At 38.1% G+C, this 27,370-nt stretch overlaps 2 protein-coding genes across 9 annotated transcripts; both read left to right on the top strand.

Annotated features, from left to right (window-relative positions):
- The first annotated feature begins 1,014 nt into the window (after positions 1-1,014).
- Positions 1,015-14,999, top strand: LOC129724368 (uncharacterized). Of its 8 annotated transcripts, none has more exons than XM_055679223.1 (6): positions 1,024-1,227; positions 12,858-12,917; positions 12,979-13,218; positions 13,280-13,365; positions 13,424-13,571; positions 13,630-13,780. In XM_055679223.1, the coding sequence occupies exons 3-6, from the start codon at positions 13,026-13,028 to the stop codon at positions 13,725-13,727; spliced, it is 525 nt and encodes a 174-aa protein (XP_055535198.1). In that variant the 5' UTR covers positions 1,024-1,227; positions 12,858-12,917; positions 12,979-13,025; the 3' UTR covers positions 13,728-13,780. The 8 variants fall into 8 exon arrangements, 7 of the variants coding, with proteins under 7 accessions (XP_055535201.1, XP_055535202.1, XP_055535198.1 ...); XR_008727911.1 differs by lacking the exon at positions 12,858-12,917 and adding an exon at positions 13,948-14,065 and having other exon boundaries at positions 1,025-1,227; positions 13,630-13,886; XM_055679226.1 differs by lacking the exons at positions 12,858-12,917; positions 12,979-13,218; positions 13,280-13,365; positions 13,424-13,571; positions 13,630-13,780 and adding exons at positions 14,172-14,311; positions 14,376-14,455; positions 14,517-14,670; positions 14,737-14,999 and having other exon boundaries at positions 1,015-1,227.
- LOC129724369 (uncharacterized) lies at positions 5,908-7,226 on the top strand. The gene is made up of 3 exons (XM_055679230.1): positions 5,908-6,674; positions 6,765-6,841; positions 6,914-7,226. Exons 1-3 carry the CDS (start codon positions 6,563-6,565, stop codon positions 7,061-7,063), a joined length of 339 nt encoding a protein of 112 aa, XP_055535205.1. The 5' UTR covers positions 5,908-6,562; the 3' UTR covers positions 7,064-7,226.
- Positions 15,000-27,370: the final 12,371 nt, after the last annotated feature.

Raw genomic sequence — 27,370 nt, 5'->3', positions numbered from 1 at the left:
TGGAACACTTCACTTTTAGATTTTTCTTTGTTTCGCTCACAAAAATTGAAAATCAATTTACGACAACACCTTTTTCTCGACTAAGCGTCACTTTACAGAATCGACTGGTCGTGTTAATAGTTATATAAAAGTGGATCTTCATTTTGTGGAAAAGGATTTTTCAATTTGTGCAACATTTCGAAATCGTAGACCAATTTGAAAGTTGTTTGGTTTTTTCCCTCACACGTTATGATTTGTGGAGGCGTGAGATAGGAACTTGTGAGGGCCAGAGCTATGTTTGACGCTCCTTCCAAGTTGTCAACTCACCATTCGAAGCCTACGTGAGTTCACTATCAATAACAAAAATCAACGCAAGTTTTGAACTAGCCATACTTAAAAAAATCAAAAGTATTGTAGATACCTATTTATAAGGCAAAATGACAAATGATCTATGGTCGAAAATCGACCATTTTTATTTGAATGAAACTTTGCACACGTATGTGGCTTAGCAAAGTCAACATTTTTCCCAGATGGAGCGATTTTTTAGACCCATGAGTTGTTTTCTTTAAGGGCGAATGCGTTTTGGCATAGGTTTTATTCAAAGCATTGTAGCTCAGATTTTTTTTGTTTTATAGAAAAACTGTCTGAAAATGAGTTGCAGGGAATCAATACTGCCTCATAAAGAAATATACACTGTGGAGAAACAATTTTTTTCATTTGAAAAAAATTGAAAATAAACACAGAATTTCAATTAAAAAAAAGAGTTGTTTTTTTTTTTGAAACAAACCTAATTCTACTGTCCGCAGCTTTTTTATCATTTAGAACACACTTTTATTGATAAAATTTAACCGACATTCGTGACAGTTGTATACGTAAGTACAAGCAGATAACAGTTGCTACTAACTCATGCCAGCAGCTGTTGAAATGTTCAATACTGTAATCTCATTTACTACACAGTTACTAATCAACTAGCATGTGTGGTGTGAGTCACTTTTTTCCGGCACATGAATTCCAAATCCACTCGCAAAAGTGAATCAGCGGCGAAAAGCTTCGCCGGTGAGTGTGCTAATGCACGATTGTGGGCCGTTTCTTGATCTGTCAATTTTGCCCCGGTTTGCCAACACAACGCGCGGTACAGATTGCTGAGTGTTAATGTGTTAGTTTTTAGTACAAATCAGTCGATCGTAATGCACGGAGGTGGATCAAAGTTAATCGTGTGATTTTGCAGTGCGTTTTTCTAAAGTTTCGGTAAGTTTTGAATTGGATACCAGCATGTCATAAATGAGCAGACGTGTGTTGAATCGAAGTAGTGATAGATATTAAATTCGATTGAAAAAGGTAGTCCTTAAGTCCGTAAATCGCAAAATAGTGATTGCCAAGCCGTAACACCGCTTGCCAGTAGATTCATATACAAGCAGCGACGGAGAAGAACTCGTCAACGGTTGATATTTTTAGAACCGCTCGCTTTAGCCTTTGTCGTGTGTTTTGTTTGGCGTGGCTTACGGCGTGCAGCGTGCCGTGGGTGTTCGTAACGAGAGCTTCTTCATAACGGTGCCGGTGTGTTTGTGTGTTTGCTTGAAGCAGCTCGTGTTGGGTGCTAAAGGATAGTGTGGAAAGAAGTACGACGATCAAAACAAAGCTCGACTGCAGGTAAGAATGGACAGAGAAAGGTGCAGAGTATTAACCAAAACAAGTCTCTTGTATGATGATCACAGTGAGAATAAAGGTAATCTATCGAATTTTGTTAATGCACTCAAGGTTAGATGATCTTATGTTACGTAAACGTTCGCTCATGGCATGCCTAAATTTTATGCAACGAATTAGAAACAGCACTCACTTGTGGGAATGATTACGCGCACCTGACAAAATTCATGCAGGGTATTGAACGTCTTCGGCAGGTTTTGGCTAAGACTGCTACCTAAAACTAACCGAAGACACTCGATATCCTACATTTACATATTTTTTGCGGCGCATGAATGTCGAGAATTTTTTATATATTATATTTCAATATTTTACAATCATAAATGCATGTGTTATACATTGCTATCAAGATGAAACTGTTAGTAATCACAAAACACACCAAAATAAAAAAATCCTTTGAACAAATATGTATTCAGTTTCTGGCGAAACGTGAAAAGAAAGGGATGATTGTCGTTTCTAACATGGTATCATGGGCGTAGCCAGAATTTCGATTAGGGGGGGTCAAGTTCTTCAAAATTTTAGAAGTAAAAAAATGGTATTTTGAAGTATAGAAATAAATACTAGTAGTTAGTGATCAATACGGATTTGCCCGGTACTTTTGCCGCTGCAATGTCCTTAGTATATCAACTGAAAAACCTGTGCAATTCCACGCAACATAGGCCAAGCATTACAATCAATTATTTTTGATCTGACTGATACTTTACACAGATGTTTCAATGGGCTAAAAATGTCGTTTTGTGCTAACGTATGCGTTAAAAAAATTGACTTTTTTCGGATGGTGGTAAAAAAATAACTAAGACAGATAATTGAGTTTCATAAATTTCTATGAAAGGTAATTATGTTAGCTAACTTGCAAAAAAAATCTACGATCTTGCGTGCGGCCTTCCGGCAGTTAACCGGAACATTCGCCATGGCGGACGAAAACATGCGTGTAGGAATGTTTTTTAATTCTCTTTTTCGTTTTATTTATCAATTCCTCCTGAAATTTCGCGAAAAAAGTGTTGAAGTAGATCTTACGCTTCTCAGTGCTGATAAAAGTCATTTTCCCCAGCAAAATTCTTCGAAAATTACAGCCAATCATTTTCAATTTTCACTTCCAATGATCGCAGCACTCTTTCAGATACACTAGATTTTCGTCCTAGTAACGTGCTGTTATACTCAGATGAAATAGATCGCGCGCATCGTTCACGGTTACGGAACAAAATTTGACGATAAATCCAACCAAATGATTTTCACCGCAAAGCGAAAAAGAAAAACAAACAGCCCACTCAACCAAAACGAACCTCACCAAAACACTTTTTCACTGACACTGACCGATGCCTTGACAATCTTCGTTAACTGATAAACTGATTTTGATGTCTTGCTTCCATCGCATGAAATATAATGAGGTGTTTTGACAGTTCACTTACATGCAAAAAGCGGGAAGGGAGAACTCTGAAAGGATTGTAAAAAAATAACGTTTATGGATGCTTTCTTTCACTTTCACTCGAGAGTGTCAACAAATATCAACCCTGATCCGGATATTATCCGACAGGACATCCGGATTTTCGGATAGTCGGATATCCGGATATCCGTATTTTGTATCCGAACATAGTTTAGAGAGAATTATGTAAATAATTACTTACGAGGGGATGGGGGATTGTGAAAAAAAAACATTTTTCGTGTTACGTTTTATGTGACAGGGTTTCAAAAGACAGAAAAAAATTACGGATATCCGAATAATAAATATCCGGATACCCGAGTATCCGACTATTCGATGATCCGTATCCGGATATCCGAGTATCCGGATAGTATTCGTTTACCCATCGGTGATCCGAGCTTCGGATAACCGGATCTCGAGTAAATCCGGTTAAAAGTCCCAGCACTACTTCGTACTATAAATTCCTCCGTTCACGGCCAGTCCGGAGCGAAAGAAGAGCAGCTTTGACATCCCCTTCTCGCTGGTTGTCAGCCACAGCAGCACCGTCTTTTGGAACTTGGTGTGTGAAAGAAATTTCACCTTAGTGCTTACTTCTTTCGTGGTGGAAGTAAAATACAAAGTGCCCTACAAGTCGTTGCAATCCAGGGTAAAGCCTGTATCAGACTAACCGTTGTAGCGGTCAACCGCTACCGTTCCGTTCTTTTTCGACCAATCAGAACACAGCGGTCGACCGTCGCTTGTTGTTGTTGCAAAAAATAGAATCTTTTCTATTTTTGCCGCCGACCGTTCCCAACGGTTGCCGGCTGCTGTCATTGACATGGCGAAGGCAAACGAATCTCTCCACACCTACACAAGATCACATATAGAGACTTGACAAATGAAAATGTGTGCTTCTCTTTTTGGCACACACGACAGCCAGTCAAAACATTGATAGCACCGGCAACGCTGGTTGGCGATGTCAATTTTCGACAAACGCACACTGGCAAAAATGAATCCAAATTCCCACTAATTAAAAGCCGCTGGGCTGGATACCTTAAATATAGCATTTCCTATGTAAAATTGGTCAACAAATTGATTGGCGATGGTTTCATTTTGGACAGGGCACGGGAAATGGTGTTTTTCGCCTATTTTCACCCTATTTTTGCGTATTTTTGGAAATATAGACCCTTTCCCGTGGCCTGCACAGAATGAAAATATCACCTATCGATTTATTGGCCAATTTTACATAAGAAATGCTATATTTAAGGTATCCAGCCCAGCGGCTTTTAATTAGTGGGAATTTGGATTCATTTTTGCCAGTGTGCGTTTGTCGAAAATTGACATCGCCAACCAGCGTTGCCGGTGCTAACAATGTTTTGACTGGCTGTCGTGTGTGCCAAAAAGAGAAGCACACATTTTCATTTGTCAAGTCTCTATATGTGATCTTGTGTAGGTGTGAAGAGATTCGTTTGCCTTCGCCATGTCAATGACAGCAGCCGGCAACCGTTGGGAACGGTCGGCGGCAAAAATAGAAAAGATTCTATTTTTTGCAACAACAACAAGCGACGGTCGACCGCTGTGTTCTGATTGGTCGAAAAAGAACGGAACGGTAGCGGTTGACCGCTACAACGGTTAGTCTGATACAGGCTTAAGACAGGTCTCGTCGTCCATCACCTCTGCCACGTCGTGAATTGCCGGGAAAATCGATTTGACCGTCTTATTCAGGCGCTGCCGCTGCTTCATTGCCTGCAGCTCCGAGACTAGTGAATGGGTATTGGCCGTCCATGTTCGCCTGACATGTATGTCCGTGTTCGCCAAGCACTGTCTGATCGGTTGCACAGACCTCCAGGCCAAGCGCACGCAGCGATGTAGCCACTTCTCCCTCGGTCTTTCTCTTCAGTATCCTTTGGAGCTTCTTGTCGCTCAGGGTCGTCGGCCGTCCGGAACCGGGCTTTCTTTCAATGCTCTGATTGGTGTCCAATAGTGCCATGATGTTGTAGATGACGGAACGGGCGTATCTGGTGTCCACGAACTGTCGCTCGCTGTCTGTTTTCGACGCGGCGGGGTACCGTTATTTAAACGCGCAAATCAATTTTTTTCTGATCACTCATGGGTTAATATGATTGTTGCTGCATGCGTAGTTTCGTCAGTGCGTGTGAAGGTAAACCCATAAAAAATTGGCAGCGCAAACGTTATTAGAATTATTGAAAACAAAATTCTGCACCAATTTCAACAATTAGAGGGGGGGAAACGGCCCCCCATGCCCCCTCTGGCTACGCCTATGCATGGTATATACCTACTTTTTAGGAAACGTATTGAAGATACCTAATGACTCACTCAACAAAAGATTTTGATGTCAAATGTGTAATGTAATAAAAGTATTCAAATTTGAAAAATGAGTGAGTTGATTTGATTTTCATGTATATAAACATTTTGTTATAAATACTTCTTGCGCCAGATTTGTGACGGAAAACTATATGTTACGAAAAAATCATCTACGCATCAAATTCTTCCAAATGCAACACAAATTACTAGTTTTAATAGCACGTGACAATTATTATTTTAATTTTCATAAAATTATTAAAAGTTATTTTGTTATTATATTGTTTTTTTTTCTCCTTCTGACACAGGCTTTTTAACAAAAAATCTAAAATTCAAAAACTGTATTCATTAGTTCTGGCCTATTTTTTCGATTATTTTTTATTTATAAAGACAAGCTACTTTTCAGAATAAATAATTGTTTTGAAAAATTCTAACTGTAACTGAAAGATCAAGTCACCACCAAACTTTGAAATAATTCGTTAACAAAGTTGCAGTTATTTTGCTTATAACTGTCTAAAAGTTAACTAAGTATTTTATGGAAACTGGTTACAAAACTCGAACCGCTTTTCACTCGTGTAACACTTCAAACATTGACTGGTTTTGATGTAAAAGTGGCGCTCAATTCGAGAAACCAACTATTAAATTTAAACCAAATAACCATTCAAAGTTGCAGTTGAAAAGAAAACGATCGGGCCAGTAGCAATTCGCGAAGTTTTGTGAAATGCTTCATTGATTAGATCTAATTATAACCAGGGTGTAATTTTTAGAGAATCGCTTCTTAAAAATCGATCACGTTCTTCAATTCGACGAAAGTTAGTTGTACAGCAAGATTAAGCCAAATAGAAAACTAATTAAATAATGATCTCTAGAAATCGCAGTCATGCCTAACCGTACAACTCTAGTTAGACTAGTTCTCTCGAACAGGGGAGTACAGAAAAAGAGATGTACAACACGCGTGCGCTTCACTGGCAACAGTCATCGTGCATGTGAGTGCGTGAGTGCTCTGTTTACATTTTACTGAGAACAAGCATAAGTGCCTTTTTCTTCTCGCCTACATTTGACAATCATTGCTGCCAACTGCCCGGTGAAATCCGTCGTGAAATTTTGTTCGTGCGTGACAGTCCCATCGAGAAACAAAAATAGTAAATAATAGTGCGAAAAATGTCTTACAACAGGCTTCATAGGGTGTTTTTGTACAGTTTTGCCATCTGCCTTTTCGTAACGTTTGTAACTATCGCTGCCAAAGTGTTTCCCATTGCCAATCTACCCACGGGTAAGTCCTGCGAATTCTTTTCCGCAAGTGAACAAACCACTCAAATGTTTTAATGTTTCGTGTGTTACTTCTCTCCTAACTTGCGAATAGGCACGAATATAATTATTATTGGCACTTGTCTGGCTAATTTGATTTCCGTCGCAGCGTTGATAGTCGGAATTGTGCTGGTAGGGGGCTCCAGCTTCCGGAGGTAATTTTCTAATTAGTAATAAGCATCTGCGTTTGCTTGTGCTTTCCAGAAACGGCCCGCTCTGGTGAAAGCTGTTAAAATATTCAGCTACGTGCAGCTGGGTGCTATTTTCGTCCTGATATGCCTGGCGGTGGTTCTACTCTACATTACCCGGGTGGATGTCCAACACTACAACGAGAAGGTGCAGCATGAGCTGTGATTTTATACGCAGCAAATCGAGAAACTCTAGTGTGTGCCTGTACATAGAATGATGGCGAAACTATAAATGTGTCTATCATATACTGACTGAAATATTATATTGATGTAGTAGGAAATGGTAAACTTTTTGATAACACCAAATAAATGTATAAGCACTGGTTGAATGCTTGGAAATGAAGTAGCGGACGAGTTAAACTTTTAACTTGAAACGCAATATGTCGATCTTTATATGTGAACTTAGTAAATTATGTCCATGTGATCATTGGGAATTTGCAATAAATGGTTGTACCTCTAACATCAACAGAAAACTGGGTCTGAGATAATATCTCTAGAAAGCTGATTTCAAGAAAAACAAAAACCAGAACCAGTCTCAGTTTCTATTGATTGATGGATAATTAGTACCTGGAAAAAAATCTTAATAAGTTTTTACTTTTGGATGTCTCCATCTCTGAACTGTTTGAATTGTGAGAAAATCTTCGAGCATTTAACTGATTGATTGACTATTTGAACTTTGATAAATTCTAGATAGTTTTGATGTTTTCGAGTTTCTAACTTTTATATCCGACTTGTTAATGAATTTTTAAATTCTTATGTACTTGTATATTTACTACTAGACTACATACCGTTTGCTTGACAAACATGAGGAAAATTTGAATATCTTGACGCAGAACTGCGTCTTTTAGGAAGTTCTGTTATATCGGAGTATAAAATGAAAATCCAAACACGGAACAGCGGAATGCTCTCTGATTGGTCGCTTAATGCTTGTTTTCCCTAACACGGTCAACAGAATAACGGGTAACAGCTAAAATTTTGGATGTTTTTGAAATGTACTAAATGATAAACTGATTTATTTCTCATGAAGATACATTCATTATTCACGAAAAAAATTAATGAACATTTGAGAATGCACAATGGTCAATGGTTATTGAAAAAATATCAAAATAATTGATACATGTTTGCCCCAAAAGGAATGACAAACAACTGAAATTATGAAAATCATATATAACTTCGAGTAGAATTGAGATATTCACAATATCAGCATTGCAAATTGTTTCTCTTAAGAAGCCCTAAAAGTCGTTCAAAGACAGTTTTAAGGTGAAAATTGAAACAAAAAAGTTAGAGCACAAAATGTGTTTTTTTCGGTTGTTTTCAAAGATAGAAAATTTTTTTTTTATAAAGTTACTCAAAATCAACGAAGCTATAAAATTGTAGAACAACTTTTTTTTATGTACAAAGATGAAAATGTTAAATGCTCGATATTGATTTTTGATATTTTTTTGATAAGCGCTTTATCATATTCAACAACTTTGTAGAAGAAAGTTTTTCTCTAAAACATAGCTATTGAGCTCTAGACCCAAATTTCCCCCTAAATTTAGTTTCTGGACCATTGTGGAATGGTCTGTAACCGGTATTTGACCAAACTTTTTTATGATGTAGGAACAAGAACGTTGTACAGCCTTCACGTTGACTTTTTGAATGCATCTTTTGATTCTTCTGATAGCTACGCGATTAGGCTTGAACCAAGATTTAGACAAGAAGAAAAAAGTCTTTTTCTGTTCACTACTCTGGCCGGTTTTACAATACCTTCCTGGCGGATTATTGTTGAGGTTAGTAGAAGATTATACACAGTCAAAATCGGAAGTTTTTGGCTTTCGTAATGGTTCACCGTGAACTTTTTGAATGCTCCTTGTTGCGACGTTTCTCTCTGAACGTGTTTGTTGTGGAGTAAGAAAGCCTCAAATAGATTCCAGAATTTTATTTGCCATCCGTTACAGCGGATCGTGCATCTTCTTCCACCGCGCACATCCACCGAGTGCGCGGTCTATCACGGAGCCGACGGTCTCAGCCCACAGAAGTCTGGTCCGCTGCATTACCTTCACTATATCAGCATGTTTGTTTACTTAGTACAACTCGTGATTCATGCGTTAGCGCCACACTCCATCTTCCAATTCACCGCCAAGTATCGATCCCAAGTATCTATGCTTCATGTCCGTAAAGGGTAACTGGGAGAATCAGCTTCCTATAAAGCGCTAGTTTTGGGCGAGTTTGCAAATTATGGGACCTTAGCCGGTTATGTAGTCCGTGGAAGGCCCTGTACGAAACTCATCGTTTCACTTTGCGTCCCATATCGTTGTCACATGTCAAAAGGGTACCACGATAAAAATATTCAACAACTACTTGTCCACTTCAGCACCGAAACCACCGGAACTCCCACGCTCCCTACCAGTTACCATATATTTTGCTTTGGCAGAGTTAATACTGAGTTTCAACCTCGCCGCTTCCCTCTTGAAAGGCCTCCTCCACAGCCCTGCGGTCGGTACCGATGATAGCAATGGCGTTCGCAAAACCAAAGAGCATGCGAGATTTCGTGATGGTCGCACTTTCTTTGCATGTTTGCTCTTCGTAGTGCACCAGGGGGATTTTGAATAGTAAGCTAGAGAGCGCATCCCTTTGCTTCAGTCCATCCAACGTTAGTTATACTCCCGGAACTTATCGAGAATCTGTCCCAGGGTGGTTCGCTTCTGTTGAAAATCAGCCTGGTATTCACCGACAAATTATTCCGACAACGGTGTCAACCTGATACGGGACAGAAAGGGTCGGAAACCGACATCAAAGCCGCATTTGATACCGTTAATCACGATATCCTCCTTGCTAAGCTGCATCATCTTGGAATCTCCGACAATAGGTGCAACTGGCTTCGCTCCTACTTGATCAACAGACAGCTCTTCATGAAAATTGGATCAACAGTATCTGAAAGCTTGACCCCCTTCTCTGGCGTGCCTCAAGGGAGCAATCTGGGTCCACTGCTGTTTGTGATATTTTATAATGACGTGACGATACTTCTTGCGAATGGTGGAGTACTAATCTACGCTGACGATTTGAAAATCTACCTGATCATACGAAATGAAGCTGATTGCAGAAAACTCCAGAAACTACTGGATAAATTCGTTCATTGGTGCAAGTCAAACTTCGCTGGAGTGATTTCATATCGACGACTTAAAGGACCTATCCTATACAACTATGTCATCGGTGATCAGATGCTTGAACGGGTTGACGAAGTCAGGGATCTTGGAGCATTGCTTGACTACCAACTCACATTCAAGCTACATTATTCCGCGATAATTAACAAAGCCAATCGTCAACTAGGTTTTGTTCTGAAAACGGCAAACGACTTGATTGACCCCATTTGCTTACGTGCTCTCTATTGTTCTCTAGTTCGTTCGATACACGAGTTCGCATCGGTCGTCTGGTCACCATATGAAACTGTGTGGAAATCTAGAATCGAATCTGTTCAGCATAAATTTGTCCGTCGTGCGCTAAGAAGACTTCCATGGCGCAATCCCAACGATCTGCCCCCTTACGAACATCGATGTGCCCTATCGGGTATAGAGCCGCTGGAGTCCCGTCGAAATATAAACCAAGCTGTGTTTGACGCTAGAATACTACGCGGAGAGATCGATAATGCCAGCTTGCTGGAGCGCATTAGAATCTATACTCCCGAACGAGTACTGCGTCCACGGCAACTTATTCTGCCAGAACCAAGGAACACAGTATACGGTGATAACGATCCAGTCAACACAATACGCAGACGTTTTCAAGAAGGCTATCACGTTTTCGATTTCAATTTTTCTTGTGTCAGTTTTAGACAACGCTTGCGAACTGTATTTTTAACTTTAGACTAGTTCTAAACCATTTACGCGGTTTTATTACGCGGATTTCGATTTAAAAAAGAGAAACCATTGAAAACATGCCGCGTAACAACAACTTTTCTGGGAAATCCGCGTAATGAAACCGCGTAAATTCCGAAATCCGCGTAAATTTCGAAATTCGCGTAAAGAAAACTTTAGTATATTGTAAACTGTTATACACATACCAAAGGGCGTTATTATTCTTAAAAATGCTACTTTTTACGGGAGTCACTTCACGGTGCAATAAATTTCACTCTCACACAGTGATGCCACATTTTCATCTGTATTTCGAAGCTCAGCAAATCTTGTCACCTTGGTGAAATTTCGAAAAAATGTATAACAACCTGCACATGTACTTGACATATCTCTCTAAAGAAAAATCGCAATACAGTTTGTTTAACATATACCCGGTGACTCATTTATGCACACGCTTACGCGTAGCATATGAATATAATAAAACCTCCAACACGCTCAACAGCATTTGAGTTCATTTTCGTTTTTCAACTATTTCAAGAAGTCTTATTCGCGATCTCGTGAAAACCAAAAAAAAATCTGTTTAATTCTGTATTATTTCCAAAAAATCTGTAATCTGTATACCTGCATGAGAAATACACAAAAAATCTGTATAAAAACAGCTAAATTTGTAAATATGGCATCACTGCTCTCATGCTCACACCTAAAGTGAGGTGACAAAAATTAGCTCCATGAGGTGAGATTGACGGTGAAGTGAAAATGAGAATAAGACAAGTGAAATAAGTGAGTTTCTTAGCTCAAAAAATTCTAAGTCCCAGAAAGTCGATTGAGCTGAAATTGTGTATAAGAATATTTTTCGAGGAGACGAAACTTTTGCGCTCTACCACTAAACGAAGTTCGTAGGTCAATTTTTTCCCTTACGTTCCATTGGCCGCAGCCCAAAAATAAATCCGATATTTATTAGCATTAGGTGTCATCCATTAATGATGTAAGGACTTTTTTCGAAATTTTCCGTTTTAAGCTGTACTTCAAAAACCTAAAGTCGTCGTCATGGCAAAATGGCGTCTGGTGTCAGATTAAGACCTCTGCAAATACCCAAACTAGAAATGCAGAAGAATAAACCTCTGAAACGAAGGAAACAATATAAATAAGAGCAACCATGTCACGGAATTTCGCATTGATAACATTCTTAATCCCTGTTATTGTAATTTTATAGATTTTCTAACAGTTTTTTAAAGTTTGTTTTTTTTATATCCAAGTTTGATCGTTAGTGTTTTTTTTATTTTCAAGATCTTCAAAATAGTGGAACACTTCACTTTTATATTTTTCTTTATTTCGCTCACAAAAATTGAAAATCAATTCACGACGGCCTTTTTCCGACAACGCTTTATTCTCGACTAAGCGTCACTTGACAGAATCGACTGGTCGTGTTACCAGTTATATAAAAGTGGATCTTCATTTTGTCGAAAAGGATTTTTCGATTTGTGTAGCACTTCGAAATCGTAGACCAATTTAAAAGTTGTTCAGATTTTTTTCCTCACACGTTATAATTGAATTTTCTTTGTTATTTCTAGCGCAATCCACCTGTTTTGCTTGCCCCTACAATCAAAAATCTCTAATAGTTACTATGTTTTTTTTTTGAACATTATTTTTGAGACGCCAAAATGGTTATCATTCTAGTTACTTTTGAGATAAGGTACTGATCTAACTCCAAGCATTGTATGTTCGATTCTTAAGTTGGAAGACACCGTTAGAATTAGTAAGATCATGGCACTACCACCCATGTAACAATTTCTAGACTTAAACGTCCTATGCCAAAATTACAGCCGATGTGACTTCGCAGCCAACTGTTAGTGTTTACAGAATAGTTGTGGGGTTAGTGACTTATTTGAGCTCTTGATTTCATTCAGACTGACTGTGAAGATACAAACAAGTAGGTATAGCAATCTTCTTCTGAACGAATAATTATTTTACTGTAAAATATAGGTGGAGACATGTTAGTTAATGTTCTTATCGGCATATGTTTAACTTTAAAAACTACAACCCTTATTAGTTTAGCAAACCTTATGTATTCGCTTGATACTCTTAATAATAAATTATTGTTATAATTTACAACCGGTTCCATCCTACTAGGCTGTGAATTACATAAAAAAAAATAACGAAATCTGGAATTTAATGGGAAACCAGGGAAACGTGAGCTTCGTATCCTTCTCTGTACGATACCACCATTACTGACCCGTGCGATGCATTGCAGATCTCTGCTAGCTTCTAGCGCCACAGGAACGGCCCCTCGTGGGAACAATGTTTCGCCATCATATGTCCCAGTTCGGCTCGTGCGCTAGCGAAGTCCACAAAACGTTGTGCTACTTTTTCGCCGGAATCAATATATTTCTGGCAATCGATTTTCTGGCCGACTGCAGTGATGATCTTATTGATGATCTGAACGACGACGACTCGGACGAACGGCTCGATGACCTGTCGCTGGAGAGTCATAGTAAGTCAGACTGGCCATGCTTGGCCTTACACATAATTGTTGAGTTTGAATTTGCTTGTAGTGAAAACGACGATGCTGCAAACATTGATCGGTCCTGCCATAGCGAACATAATCCTGGCGGTGCTGTTGATAATCGGAGTGTATAAGGTAGGATTCGGAATTTTGTATTATTTGTGGTTTGAATTGTGATAATTGCACTTTCTAGAGACGACCCGCGTTTATTCGCCTGTTTAAGCTGTTCATCATTGCGCAAATTTTTGTGCTTCTCATAGCTTGTGTTTTTTCCTATTATGTCGCAATGAAGCGAGAAGGAAGTAATGTTATATTGCTGCTTGTTCTAATCGTTTCCATAGGTACAAAATGGTTTTGAACACTTTAGTAGAAATACATTGAATCTGAAATTTTTTTTAGCACTTTTTGGTACAGAGGCGTGGATTGTTGGAGACTACCATAAATTACTACTTGAGGAACTTCGTGTCGAGAGCTTGGAGGAATCCCGTGTAATCTAATGTGGAAATTTTTAGTCAAGACAACAATAACCCTTAATAAAAGATTGATTCCATTCTCATTAGCCGGAATACCATTTCACCATTGCCATTTTTCATTAAATATCTGAACCTGACCAGAATTCGATATCAGCGTTGCTGTTATCTTTTGACAATGTAAAGGTAAAGCTTTTTTTGAGTGATTGACACGTGACACTTTTCTTAAAATTATTAATTTTTGCAGCGAATAAAAAGAGCTGTGCATTCAATCAGAATAATTACGCTTGAGCTGCTGGTTTGATTGTACTAGTCTACTGAACAGATAGCTATAAATTTAAAACCAATAAACTCGCTAAAAAATATACATATTTGAATCGACTCTTATTTAAAACATAAATCCATTATGATTATACTTTTTTTTTCTTGCTATGCAAGCTGATTGCAATAGATGCTAAATCTTCTCAACAGATGATACGTCCGGCCTAAGATGCACATAATGATGTTCTCCAACAGGAATTACAAAATCCTGACCTACATCTTCGGATGCATTCACATGTTCCTCATTCTGGTAGTTTTAAGCCAGGCAGCAGTGCCTATAGTAACCGACTGTAAGTTTACTAGATTATTAGCCCATCGTAGTAACCCCCAATAATATGTACTTCCCATCGACAGGGGTAGCAGCACTCTCAGTACTATCACCATGCGTGTTGAATGTTCTATTCGTACTTTTATGGATGATTGGAACAGGACTGGTAATGAGAAGCAGTGCATCAAGAGGTGTCTGTGTTAATTAAATGTTTTTTGCTCTTGCAGAGACGGCCAACGATGATTAATCTATTTAAATACTTTTCAAACGTGCAGATGACCGTAATAACTGCTCTTCTGGTTTGGTTCATTGTGCAATGTTTCCAAGAAGGAGGGAAGTTTCATCTTTACATCATGATATTCATTGTTTTATCATTGTTAGGTAAATGTGCCTACTACCAAAATGGTTTGAATTTTTTCTACTTAATTCTCGTTTCTCTTCCACCAGTGTTAAGTTTGATAGAGGTTTTCGTAGCAACCGGTACGTATCAGGCTGTGCTTCAGGAATTGATGGGATCGCGGATGAGAGCCGTGGAGTTGACTGAGTGGAATAATTGACATTACACATTAGACGGACAAAATAGAGTGCTTTCTAACTAATTTGTGATTAATAAAGTGCTGCATTCAATCACACATAGATAATCTGCACAATACGTAAAAGCTTTAACAAATGTGCTTCCTAAATTTTAACTACGATAGTAAATGTGCTAAGCGGTAAGACGGTTTTTCATTACTTTTCAAGAATATCACATCATTCAAATATCACCTTCTGTGTTATCGACACCAGTTTGGGAATAAAGCAGCTGTTGTGCGCGTTTCAGCTATCAAAAACTTTTTTTCTCCGAACAAAATTACTGTTATTCGTAAAAGTTCCAAATACAGGTCGGACTCGATTATTCGGACCTTCAAAAAAAAAATCATTCCGGATAATCAAGTTTTCCGGATAATCGAATCACACAAAAAATACTAATATTTTGCGATTAACAAAAATAAATTAAATACAGGTCGGACTCGATTATCCGGAACATCAAAATTTTTTTCATTTCGGATAATCGAGTTTTCCGGATAATCGAGTCACACAAAAATACTGAAATTTTGCGAACATAAAATAAATATTCCTTTTCTTTATTTTACTTGTATGATGCGGTGGCGTAACCAGAAGCTACTTCTGAGGCGAAATGGGGTAAAATCTTGAGAAGTAAAAAAAAAAAATGGACTCAATTCGAACTTGTCCCAAACATGCCGGAAGTGACTTAAATGGTAACAAATATGGCAGAAGGGATGGTAAAGGCGAAATTTCGGAATAAAAATTGAAAACGGACACCAAAAAAATAAAATTCCGGATAATCGAGTCTGAAATTCCGGATAATCGAGTTTCCGGATAATCGAGTCCCCGGATAATCGAGTCCGACCTGTATTTTTTTTCTTTATTTTACTTGTATGATGCAGAGGCGTAACCAGAAGTTATTTCTGAGGCCTAAAGGGGTAAAATCTTGAGAAGCAAAAAAAAAAATGGGCATTGATTATTTTCACTTAATTCGAACATGTCCCAAATATGGCGAAAGTGACTTAAATGGTAACAAATATGCCAGATCGGATCGTAACGTCCAGATCTGGTATCATCTGAAGAAAAAATTCTCCATTTTGGTGATTTTTCGAATTTTTCAAGGTCAAACTTCGATCGCTTTGCGCCACCCCGTTTTTAGTCCGATCGAGCCAAAATTTTACATAGGGTGTTTTTTTTTTCGGGTGGTTAACATTTTGTGTAAGGTTTTTTCTTTAAATTTTCAGGTTACTTTTTGCCCATATAAGTGATTGGCACCCTAGTATCAGTGCACGAAGTAACAGTTCTCCGTTGTTGTTTGCAGCTTTTTTATTTTTTTTTTTTCAATGAAATACTTTGATATCTTTTTAGTCTGAATTTCTTCTTCATAAATTTTCTTTATGGTCTTTTTGACGTAGAACTACGTCTTTGTTTTCTATACTAGATTACATTTTGTTAAATTGAAAATGAAACTGGCAAATGTTGCGTCAGATTTCAAGCGTCAGATTATAGCAAGCAAACGACTTAATGCATCTTAGTCATTCAAATGTCGGTGGATAGATAAAATGTGTAACAATTGTTTGATATAATGTTTAACATTGTTGCTTTACTGCTTAATGGTGGAAAAAGGTGAAAAGCTCCAAGGTCAAGCTTTCCCATACATTTTCCTTGCTATTTCCTTATTTCCCAAGCACGGATTACAATAACACGGACGGAATAAATTCCACTTCCTACATATTCTGACTCAACAAAGTGGTTTGTTTCGTTTGTCTTTCTCTAAGCTGCGTGGCCACGCCCTCATGGCAAAAATCTACGCTGAACTCGATACAAAATAATGCGTGTAGAAAATGCAGCTTCAGTCTAGTTTGTCACACAATAGCGAGTGGAGTATAGCTGTTAGAAGTACGCGACATTGAGTAACGAGAACTGCATACGAGTCAACTTCCAGGCACTGCGGAACATGTTACCTTTATTTTGCATACGGCAGCAACAGTTACCATCGTACGCTGCAGGATATTTCGCTGGCACAGCAGAGAGCAAATTTTATTTTGCGTGGCCAAGCAAAATATTCAATGCTACCGGTGGTGCGATCATCAGCGTTCTGTAGCACACATTCCGAGCTGAAGATTATGGAATCGGTTCGGTTTTTTTTTTGCATACGGCAGCAACAGGCACCATTGTACGCTGCAGGATATTTTGAGGGCACAGCAAGACCATATTTTATTATGCGCGGCCAAGCAAAATATTCAATGCTACCGGTGGTGGTGCGCTCATCAACATTCTGTAGCACACATTTCGAGCTGAAGATTATGTAATCAGTTCTTTTCAGAACTCTGAATGCTTGAAAATAAAATTTATGAGAATTTTCACAACTACTACTAGTGTGAAATTTTCATGTATTCATGCATCGTTATTATTACAATAACGACCATCAAATATAAACGGTAGTGTTGCCTATGAACAGTTAATCGCAGCATATAATATATATTTAGTCCTACGTCACCATTTCATACAACCCCCAGAGCTGTATACCTTGTAGTATTTTGGCTTCTTTTTAGACTAAAGTTTATATTTTCTAATCTAAGTTTAGTTAGTTTTACACTAAAGTTTATATTTTCTAGTCACTCAGTCGCTACCAGCTCTGAAATTCGTGTGTAATTGACCAACGGGATTGTGTTTGAGCGAAGCGCAGCCAAACCTTTTTTACTTTCTCCCATGATATCGTGTGTGTGGCCCCGCCTTTTTGTCATGTTAGTCTTCTCCGTATGTTTTGAAGACAATTGAACGATTGAAGTACTTTGAGTGACCAGTTCCGGTATAGGGTGACCATAAAAAAGTAGGAGGGTGGTATGAAAGACACGACCGCATGACGTAGGACTACGGTGTTTTTCTATATTTTTTATCTAACAGTGCATTTTTATTTTCTGAGACATTGAAGCGCGTTAAGAATAATTATTATTAATAAAATATATGAATAATACTTTATTAAAATTGTATCTCCGCTCCACAGATGTTCGAATTAGAAAAGCATTTGTTCGTAGCTTGAAATGACAAGACAAACATTAGAATTAGAGAATTCGGTGTATTCTTCCTTTCTCTTCGATTACAACACTTTGAGGCACCAAAAGGTGCCAGTTGTCGATGATTCTTGTTCTCTGGTTAGGCGTCGTACACAAATTATGTAACGCTAAAAATCTAGATTTCAGACCCCCTCCCCTCCTATGTAACGATATGTAACGTTTGATTTGACTCCCCCCCCCTAAAATTAAGTGACGCTTGACAGACCTGCCCTCCCTCCAAATTTATCATTTTGAGCAAACATCACAGTTACGTCACTGTCTCAACTACCCCCCTCCCCTCTATGTAACAATAAGTAACGCAGACTTAACACCCCTCCCCCCATTCATGCGTTACGTAATCTGTGAACGACGCCTTATTTCGGCCAGGACTCCGGCCATTTTAGTACTTTTGTAGTAGCCATGTACTGCTAACAGTCACCAGCATTATGGGCGAAACCTGGCACGAGATGACCGGTACTATTTTGTCTTTCTTCCTTTCAACGACTAGCACCTAGCGTCCGTATGTCACTGGTACGGTTTTAGAATGATAATGATGGGGTGAAATGTTCGAATGGTACCTTTTATATCAAGGTTTCGTCAGTTAGTTGGAGAGAGGGAGGAGTTAAGAAAAATATGGAATGGTAAGGAAAGTAAAAAAGCATCGGAAACAGAAAGAACCTCGAGTAAAACGACAACAACAACACCAACAACAGCAAATCGTTTATAAAGTCAAACCGGTTGTATCCATTAGTGTCGGCTGTGCTTGGGAAGAGAGGTATTGATTGGCTGCTCGGTATGATTTAGATAATCGATGTTATTTACCATTTTTTCAATATTGTATCTTAAAAAATAGGTTGTTTTTGTTACATAAATTGAACCGTAAAAGAATTTCTGATCTTTTGATGCCAAAACCTTGATAACCTGATTACAAATGACTAAAATATAAGCGCTCAAAACCTGACCACTTTTCCCTGGTCTTTTCTGGTTGAATTACTAGATTTTCAAATTCATGTACCTAACTTCCAGATAGACGTAGTCCTACGTCAAAACAGCTTCTTCGACAAACACTATATTCAAAAATTCATAACTTTTGAACCAGTTGATAGATTTTCGATCTTTTGGATTAAATGAAAGGGAATCATGAAATTTTTATATTTATCTCCATATATAGATTCAAACGTACCCTTCAAAATGAGACCAAGAGATATTTTTAATTTGTGTGGTAGACCCTATTATTGATATTTTTAATGCTTACTTCAAGAAGAACGACAAACAAATCAAAAATGCATATCAATTATTTTGAATAGAAATGAGATATTTACGATGTCAGCATTGTCTATTGTTTGTCTTGAAAAGCCCAGAAAGTCATTCAAAAACAGTGTTGATGTGAAAATTTAAATAAAAAAGTTAAATAGGTACTTAATTTCACCTAAAAGTTGGGCCTCCCTAACCTTTAATAATTTTTAAATAACCCCTTTATCATATATAACAACATTGTAGAAGAAAGTTTTACTTTGAAATATTACTCTCGAGCTCTAGGTCCCAATTTTCCCCAGAATTTGGTTTCTGGACAATTGTGCAGTGGGATAGGAGCCTCTCAGACGGCGGATTGGAAGGGAAAACGAAACATTTTAAGCCATTTGCTATTCACAATATTTTGGCAAGTGGTAAAATTAACTTTTTCAAATAAATGATTTTGGGGTGCTAATAAGTGCCATTGGTGTCGTTCCAAGTGTGTTAACTTTCTGGTCATTGCGGATTGCCATTTGCATATTACGCAGGATGTTTCTAGTAGTTTTGTTATTTCTATCATTTAATTTTTTTAGGTTAGTTACACTGAGATTATGAAAGGAATGGTTTAACATTTATGTAAATTTTGGTGCCCCTAACAAGCTTGGAAGTGCATGAAGTCTTCAGAGACTAAAATTAAGCTTTCCTGCTAGCAAACATAGAAGCGACGCACCTGGCGAACATTTACTCTGCGGCCTTTTGACACTCTTCCGAGCTGGCTGAAGACAGGAATGCAAATTTTCTCTGTCAGTGATAAATTCTCAGTTGAAACTGAAAACTATGAATATCAGTTTCAACACGAATGAGCTGAAAATGAAAATTACTTCCAGCTCCAATCAGTTGACAGTGACAATGCTGACTAACATCATTACTGCAATTTTGCACGGTGGTTAAATCTCTGTTGCACATTAATAACTAATCGTCCGTTTGTTTACCTATAAACAGTGTGCAAAGCAGTCCGTCCTCTTTTCCGAATTTCTCCTTTCTATCACTTACGCCACACCGGCTGCTTGTTACGTTAGTCCTTTTCGTAGATATTTAAGACAATTACAATACCGCTATTGAGAAGTGGCATGCTTATTATTATTGTTCATCAGTGCTTGTGTGTAATGTGATACTCATTCTTCTACACGCTTACTGTTTCTCCTATACCGAGCCTCGTTCCTCCTGCCAAATATCACCAATGATAATTCCCTGGAGAAGTTTCGTCGTGCGTCCTTCTGGCCAGTTTTATCGATAAAAGGCACCAATTTTTTTTTAAGAGGAAGTCACGCAAAGGTATTGTAGATTTCAGCGTAAAGGAAGGGTAACTAGTGGGGAGCCTGAGTAAAAACCAATGCTTAAAGCCTTTTTTGACATCGAATGGCCTGATTCTACTAAGATTCGGACCCACGACCATCCGCTTGATAAAGCGGACTCTGTAACCTTGCGGCTACGCAGCACCCGGTAGATTCACAACTGGCTCACTGGCTTTAGAAGCATCTTCCAATTCAAATACCATCGTTATCGAGAAAACTGCATCATTTTTACTGCCAATTAATTGCTGATGCCACTTCTCAAATAAGGTTTTGTATGTCTGGCGCGCAAGTTGACCTACAAAAATGCAAAAAAGTCTAAAATTCGCACAAATTATCAGTTGAAGTTAATGTCTATTGTTTCTTTGCCTTTCATAGTAACTTTCAACATAAATCTCAGATTGGTAAAATTTGGTAAATTTTTCCACGACTTGTTTGAAAATTTTGATGTTTTCCAGTTTTTTTTTGTGAATAACTTTATGTTTACCAACTGATCCACGATGTTTCTCAATAACAATCACTCTAAATTGTATATAAATGAATTATACAAACCATTTTTCATGTAATCCATGCCAAGTTTCGATTAGAAGTCACTTAGTTTTTGTGTATCAAAGAGAAAACGTCATGCGCCAATTTCAGTCTTTTGAAACACGTGCCTTTTCACTCGCTAACCTTTGTTTCTGTTACCACTTACTACGCGCACAGAGACGTCAGAAACTTGCACAAATATACTCATACGATGGTAGAAGGTTGCACTAACATAAAAAAACATAGTTTAAAATGACAAAAAAAAATCATCAAATTTTCGACTTTTGTCTATGGGTCAACACACTGTGCGTCGTGAGATGAATAATTGAGCAGTGATACAAGTTTTGAGATGGATATGGAAGCGTAGTGAAAAATGGTTTGTTTTACAAAATTCAGGATAAATCTAGCTAATTTTACTTAATATACAATGCTAAACGATTTGTTCAATGATTTCGTGGAAATTTGATGTTTAATCCGTGCATTCTTCGTGAATATCGGCTTAACGAGATGAATAATGAAGCAGTTCCACTAGTACCTAATCATACTTTTGATTACTCTAACTGTAATAATGTTATTTTTATTCTGAAGTGTTCCAAGTTTGAGATTGTTCGTAGTTTGAGTCAAAACGGTATATTCGAACTGGTTTGAAATGTATTATTTTTCATAATAAGTTGGGTTTCAAAACCCTTTGAATACGCGAACTCACAGAACATGATCATTAGGGCATGCGAATCAGCCGTATGCCAAAAAGTCCTACACTCATGATTTAAAATGCTTCAGTATTGTATCCTAAATGTTCAACAACCAGTTGACTAACCGGCACAAAAATCTTTCCGGTGAGAATCATATTCTACTACTGCCTATTAAAGTGCAGCTGTTTGAACACATCAACTCTCAAATGTCGCAAATCTTAACGCTGCATTTAGTAGGACGCTCGAGATCAACAACCTTGAACTTGGAATGTGGTTTGATTACCGGTTTGTTCTATTAATGTACCGCCAATGACACAGTGTTCGGCAAGATTCATAGGTTCATGACATGTTTGATATGGCTAGATAGTCACAAAGAGTTAACAACACGTAGAAAAATATTAAAATTGGTGGCATGTTCCTTATTCAACCAGCATCAACAACTGTATGTCAAGAATGGAAACAAGCGTATAATGAATTGGATACTATTCAAGACATGTCCACCGTAGTTGTACTGACGTAAGATAGCATCAAATTAGATTCTATCTACGTTTTATTGAAATTAATTATCGAAAAATTCATACTAACAGGTGACTGTCGCATCTCATCATCGGTCTCTTTCGACCGTAATATTAAATTCAAGGTTTTGATAGTTTTTTAAATTTACAATCAACAAAATGCAATCACAATCAGGAATGAATTATACAATATACAAATCCGGTTGAATGGTCTTTTCTAATGTAACATTCTTTTATTAAAAATTAGTGCGAGGGTAAAAATATTCCATATTCATCGTATGCTTGACTCGCAATTAGTGCAGAATATTTCGTAATTCTTCCAAATAAATTGAAATAATCACCATCTTGTCTTGGGTAAATAGTCGATTCCGTCACCACTTGTCAACTTATGTTTGGCTTCGTTTTCACTATCTCCAAGCTGTCAATCATCTGTATGGGTATTATTGATTTCATAACACACTGCCTCTCGTGATACATAACGAATGATAAATATAGATAATAAATACCGGCTACTTCAAACTTTCAATGGATTTAACAATATCAGTCTTCCAAAATCTCACACCTAGTTTCAAAGTACTAATTGGGGGCACTTGTCCAGTGAACGGCGATGATTTATACTTCGTACGAACGTTTACATTTGTCGGCATTGTGATCTGATAACGTCATAAAAGCTTAAAACGTTTGAAATGAAATCATTTTCGGACAGACTCACATAACACACGTGTTCTTAACGAGTAGAAAGGAGAACCGGGAAATTGAATTTAACGGATCTTGAACAAATCTGACACTATTGCTGATGTCACTTTGATGTTAGCCGAATGAATCTGAAAATAAATAATTATCCAAAACAAAAAAAAAACGAATTCCGTTCCGCCTGTCGGTGGCATCATCGCAGACCGAACGACCAGCAGCACGTTTTCGGTTCCCGAAACTAACACGATATTCTCATTATATAATCGCGTGATACCACAGAAAACCAGGCGGGCCTCTATTCGAGCAGATCTGGCCTTGGCTATAAATGCAATATGAGCCGCTAAAAAACACGCGGCAGGCGAAAGAACGGTGGCAGCCACACAGCCCGAGCAGCACAAATCTGTCCCGGCAAGATCGCGTCGCCGATTGTGACGGGTGAAATTGAACAAAAATGAAAACAGAATTATTTCACTCGCAGATAAACAAAGCACAGTTGAAGCATCAGAGAAGAATGCAGAAAAAGAATACAAAGCCAGCCATCTTTTGAAAGAAAGAAAATGAACGTTTCACGATTTAATGTAAGACGAGACACGCGGGTCAGGATTCAGCAGATCCGAGAATAAAATTACGAATGTTACGCAAAATTGGCGCAATGTTGGTATTATTCGGCTAGTTTCGAGCATCGTGATTAACTCATGGTTACCGGTGTAAGGAAACAGAAAGATAAGTTCAGAGCTTCTTATATCTGTCTAAACATTAACATTTGCACAGACCAACAGAGTTGGAAGTTGGTTACTAATCATTAGGTGTGAAAGTGTGCTCTCTTGATGCTATGGACTTTGAGATTAAAGATGAGACTGGTTTTTGGACACACTTCGACTGTGAACAATGACTAATTAAATGGTGCTACTAATCTTAGCTACCAGAAAGTGCCACTTTGTTATGATTTAATCTTATTTATGAAACAAATAAAGAATTAAAGTCTGGAGAAAAGTTATAAATAACTCTGTAAAATATGCGTGGGTAAGACTTATGATAAATAAACACACTTCTATTTTTGAATGAATTTTACATTAAAATCAAAATAACGAATTGGACAATAAAATTGATTCTATCAGTTATAAAAATTGATTGATTTTTGACGCTGTTATATTGCTAATAATTTTTATGTGAGAACCCAAAACATTTGCATTAAAAAAAATACAAACACAGCGCTTTGAAAAACTGATAAAAATTGTCATGATGAGGTTAATCTCTTTTGACCTTTTTATGTATTGTTTGAAAAGCGTTCTAAGCATTTATTTGGTAGCATATTTCAAGCTTTGTTTTTTGAGTGTCAGGGCATTTTTTCAACATACATTTCGCATCGGCATTTCGTTCGTAGGAAAGTATTATGAACGAATGACTCCTTGCTACATCAGTTGACGTGCATAGTGGTATTTATTTTGAGCGACGCTTACTAGAACTGAATTCAAGCTGCTTGATGGCGCTCTAGTTATCCTCGTTTACAATGACTGGTAGTTGAGTGTGGATTTCCAGATCGTCGAGTAAGTGTAATATCCATCATAACTATTTGTTGCATAACATCGTCATATTCAGCTTCGCTGCTTAAACACTTCTTCTGCATATGGGTTCAAATAACCTGTGATTGACTTGTGGTTCTTGATATCTCCGGCCCAGTCAACGAACACTCCAAATAATTGTATGCGGCTTGACTTTTTCCAGACCAAATCTTGTTAAAAACTTCAGGATGTACGTTTTTGGGTTGAGCGCAACGTACCGTAATGCATCAAATTTCGAACACTTAAGCTATGATGTAACTTCTTGCACTAAAAAATCAACAAAAAATGAACTTTCTCATCGATATTAAAGGTTTAGCATGTTGGTTATTTTATTATTGTTGCAATTAAGTGCTATTTATACAGATTCAAACACATTTTGTACAAGAAAACAAGGAGAATTTAGAAACCGGCTTTGATTAAAACTCCGAACACTTCAACGTAATCGCTAAGAGATAGATAGGCAAACCGTCTGAATACTGACTGTCACTTTTTTCAACGCCTGCTGATTCCTCGGAAGTGGCCCTACAGTAAAGAACCATACATCACTGAGTGAAGGACATTCCAAGGAACGAAATGGTGTATAATAATCATGCTTTCTATTAAACTAGCTCTAATAATTCGATTTTTATTGTGAAGTGTTCGAATTTTGAGACTGTTCGAAGTTTGAATCAAAACGGTACTCCTCATAACGGGTGACTTGGATTCCTAGGAAAGTTGTGGCGTCGCGAGAGCCGATACCTTGAAGTTGTGGTTCAGTTGCCTCGCATTCCTGTTACTTACTTTCCTGGTGAAACTTCCCCCAGAATTTGACCTGCGTCACAATTTGCGGGATTGTTGTCCGGCATTCTCACAATTATTCCGTTCATTGTGTCCTTCCAGCTTTAACGACTTACTGGATACTGGGCTTGCGGTAGAGGTGCGCAAGCTCGTGATTCATTCTTCGCACCCATACGGCATCCCCCGCCGAAGGTGATCCTAAACGGTCGTCCGAAAACGGCCAGTGCTAACAAGTCCTCCCCGAGCATTGTCCATATTTCGTACCCGTAGAGGACTACCGGGTGAAGTCTACTGGACCTCAAGGTTCTGTGGAGTCCGTGTGGAGTAGACACGACTTCCAGCAACAATACGTCTGCGGATTTATCTGCTGCAATTGTTGTCTGACGTTACCAATGATCCGAGGTACACGAATTTGTTTACCACCTCATCTCCGAACTCATCTCCGTCGATTACTACGTTACTGCCTATGCAAGCCCTATGGGGTGCGGTTCTCCCTGATAGCAGATAATTAGTTTTCAACATATGAGCGAAATCATTTCAAATCGCCTGGAAATACGCGAAAATTTAATCGACTATTTTTGATTTGAATGAAACTTTTCACACGTATTTGGCTCAGCAAACTAAGCATTTTCCACAGATGGAGTGATTTTTCACACCCATGAGTTACATTCTAAAAGGGCGTATGTCTTTTGGCATAGGTTTTATTCGAAGCATTGTAGCCCAGAAACCGCTGGTTGTATAGAAAAACTGTCAGATAATGAGTTGTAGGGAATTAAAAATGCACCATAAAAAATATACACTTAACAAAAAAAAATTTTTTGACCAAAAAAAATTAAAAATAAACATTAAATTTCAATTTAAAAACAAAAAGAGTTGAATTTTTTTTTGATTTTTTTTTAAGAAACTTGACGTTAATACGCAACTTTTTAAAAAAAAGTCTAAGATGGAGAAATAAAAAATAATTTTTTTATGGTAGATTAATTTTTTTATGAAAATTCTAATTCAAACATTTTTCAAAATATTTGTATTCTGATGATTTTAAAAGATGCAGAGAGTCATTTTAAATCAAAAAGCTCTTGGTAGTTAACATTCTAAAGGCATTGGTTTTCGAGTTATTTCTAATTTAAGCTCGAACAATTATTAAAATTTAGGAAAATACACGTTTTTCTTAATTTTCCGTTGTTCTACACGGTATAGTATCGTAAGCGGCCTTAAAATCTATGAAAAAGTGATGCATGGGGACTTGATATTCGTGACACTTTTGGAGGATATGTCGCAGCGTGAAGATTTGGTCCGTTGTCGATCGCCCATCTACAAAAACTGGCTTGATAACTTCCCACAAACCTTCTTACTAGCGGCGAGAGACGGTGGAAAATTATCTGGAAGAACAGTTTGTAGGCTGCGTTGAGAATCGTGATCGATAGTTCTCACATTCTAACTTATCGCCTTCATGGTATATTGTGCATATGATTCCCATCTTCGACTTCTCCAGTAACTGTTCTGTATCCAAGATTTAGACTATCAGCTGGTGCAGTCAGGAAGCCAACTTATCCGGGCCCAGCTTGATAAGTTCCGCTGCAATCCCTCACATTCCAGCTCTTCCAGGCTGCGCCCATTGTGCCGTAGAAGATGGGTTTGCTGTTCATATCGTATTACTTTTGTTCATATCGTATTACTTTTCGACGGGTCTTTTACTGCTATTCGTCGAACCAGCTGTATCGTCGATTCTTCTCGATGAACCTAACAGCATCCCCATCATCATCGTTACTTCCTAGGTAAAGGCTGAGCACGTTAATGATGCCAACGTTGACGGTTGCAGCTTGGTGGAAGAAGCACTTTCAGATGCTATTGAACGGTGAAGAGCGAGAGGAGCAAAACAGAAACAGGGGAGGTTAAAACGGTGATAAGTGAGCGGAAAACAGCAAGGCCGCTGGAGAGGATGGTATTCCGGCCGTACTTCTAAAAGCAGGAAGCGAGCGGCTGTACCATGCGATCCACTAAATCATACTGAGGATCTGGGTGGATGAAGAAATGGCGAAATTTCACATGCTTCTTGGTTTTGCGAACGACATTGATATCATCGGTATCGAATGTGTACAAGTCTGCTTGGCTAGGAAATACAGGCAT

Source organism: Wyeomyia smithii, chromosome 2 (assembly GCF_029784165.1).
Source record: "Wyeomyia smithii strain HCP4-BCI-WySm-NY-G18 chromosome 2, ASM2978416v1, whole genome shotgun sequence".
In the NCBI taxonomy this organism is placed as follows: domain Eukaryota; kingdom Metazoa; phylum Arthropoda; class Insecta; order Diptera; family Culicidae; genus Wyeomyia; species Wyeomyia smithii.
This window is presented reverse-complemented; position numbering and strand designations above follow the sequence as displayed.

Coding starts and splice junctions, on each gene's coding strand:
- LOC129724369 (XM_055679230.1), top strand. CDS start 6,563: ATGTCTTACAACAGGCTTCATAGGGTGTTTTTGTACAGTTTTGCCATC. Junction 6,675..6,764: donor CATTGCCAATCTACCCACGG/GTAAGTCCTGCG, acceptor ACTTGCGAATAG/GCACGAATATAATTATTATT. Junction 6,842..6,913: donor TGATAGTCGGAATTGTGCTG/GTAGGGGGCTCC, acceptor TGTGCTTTCCAG/AAACGGCCCGCTCTGGTGAA.
- LOC129724368 (XM_055679223.1), top strand. CDS start 13,026: ATGTTTCGCCATCATATGTCCCAGTTCGGCTCGTGCGCTAGCGAAGTC. Junction 13,219..13,279: donor CCTGTCGCTGGAGAGTCATA/GTAAGTCAGACT, acceptor ATTTGCTTGTAG/TGAAAACGACGATGCTGCAA. Junction 13,366..13,423: donor TGATAATCGGAGTGTATAAG/GTAGGATTCGGA, acceptor TGCACTTTCTAG/AGACGACCCGCGTTTATTCG.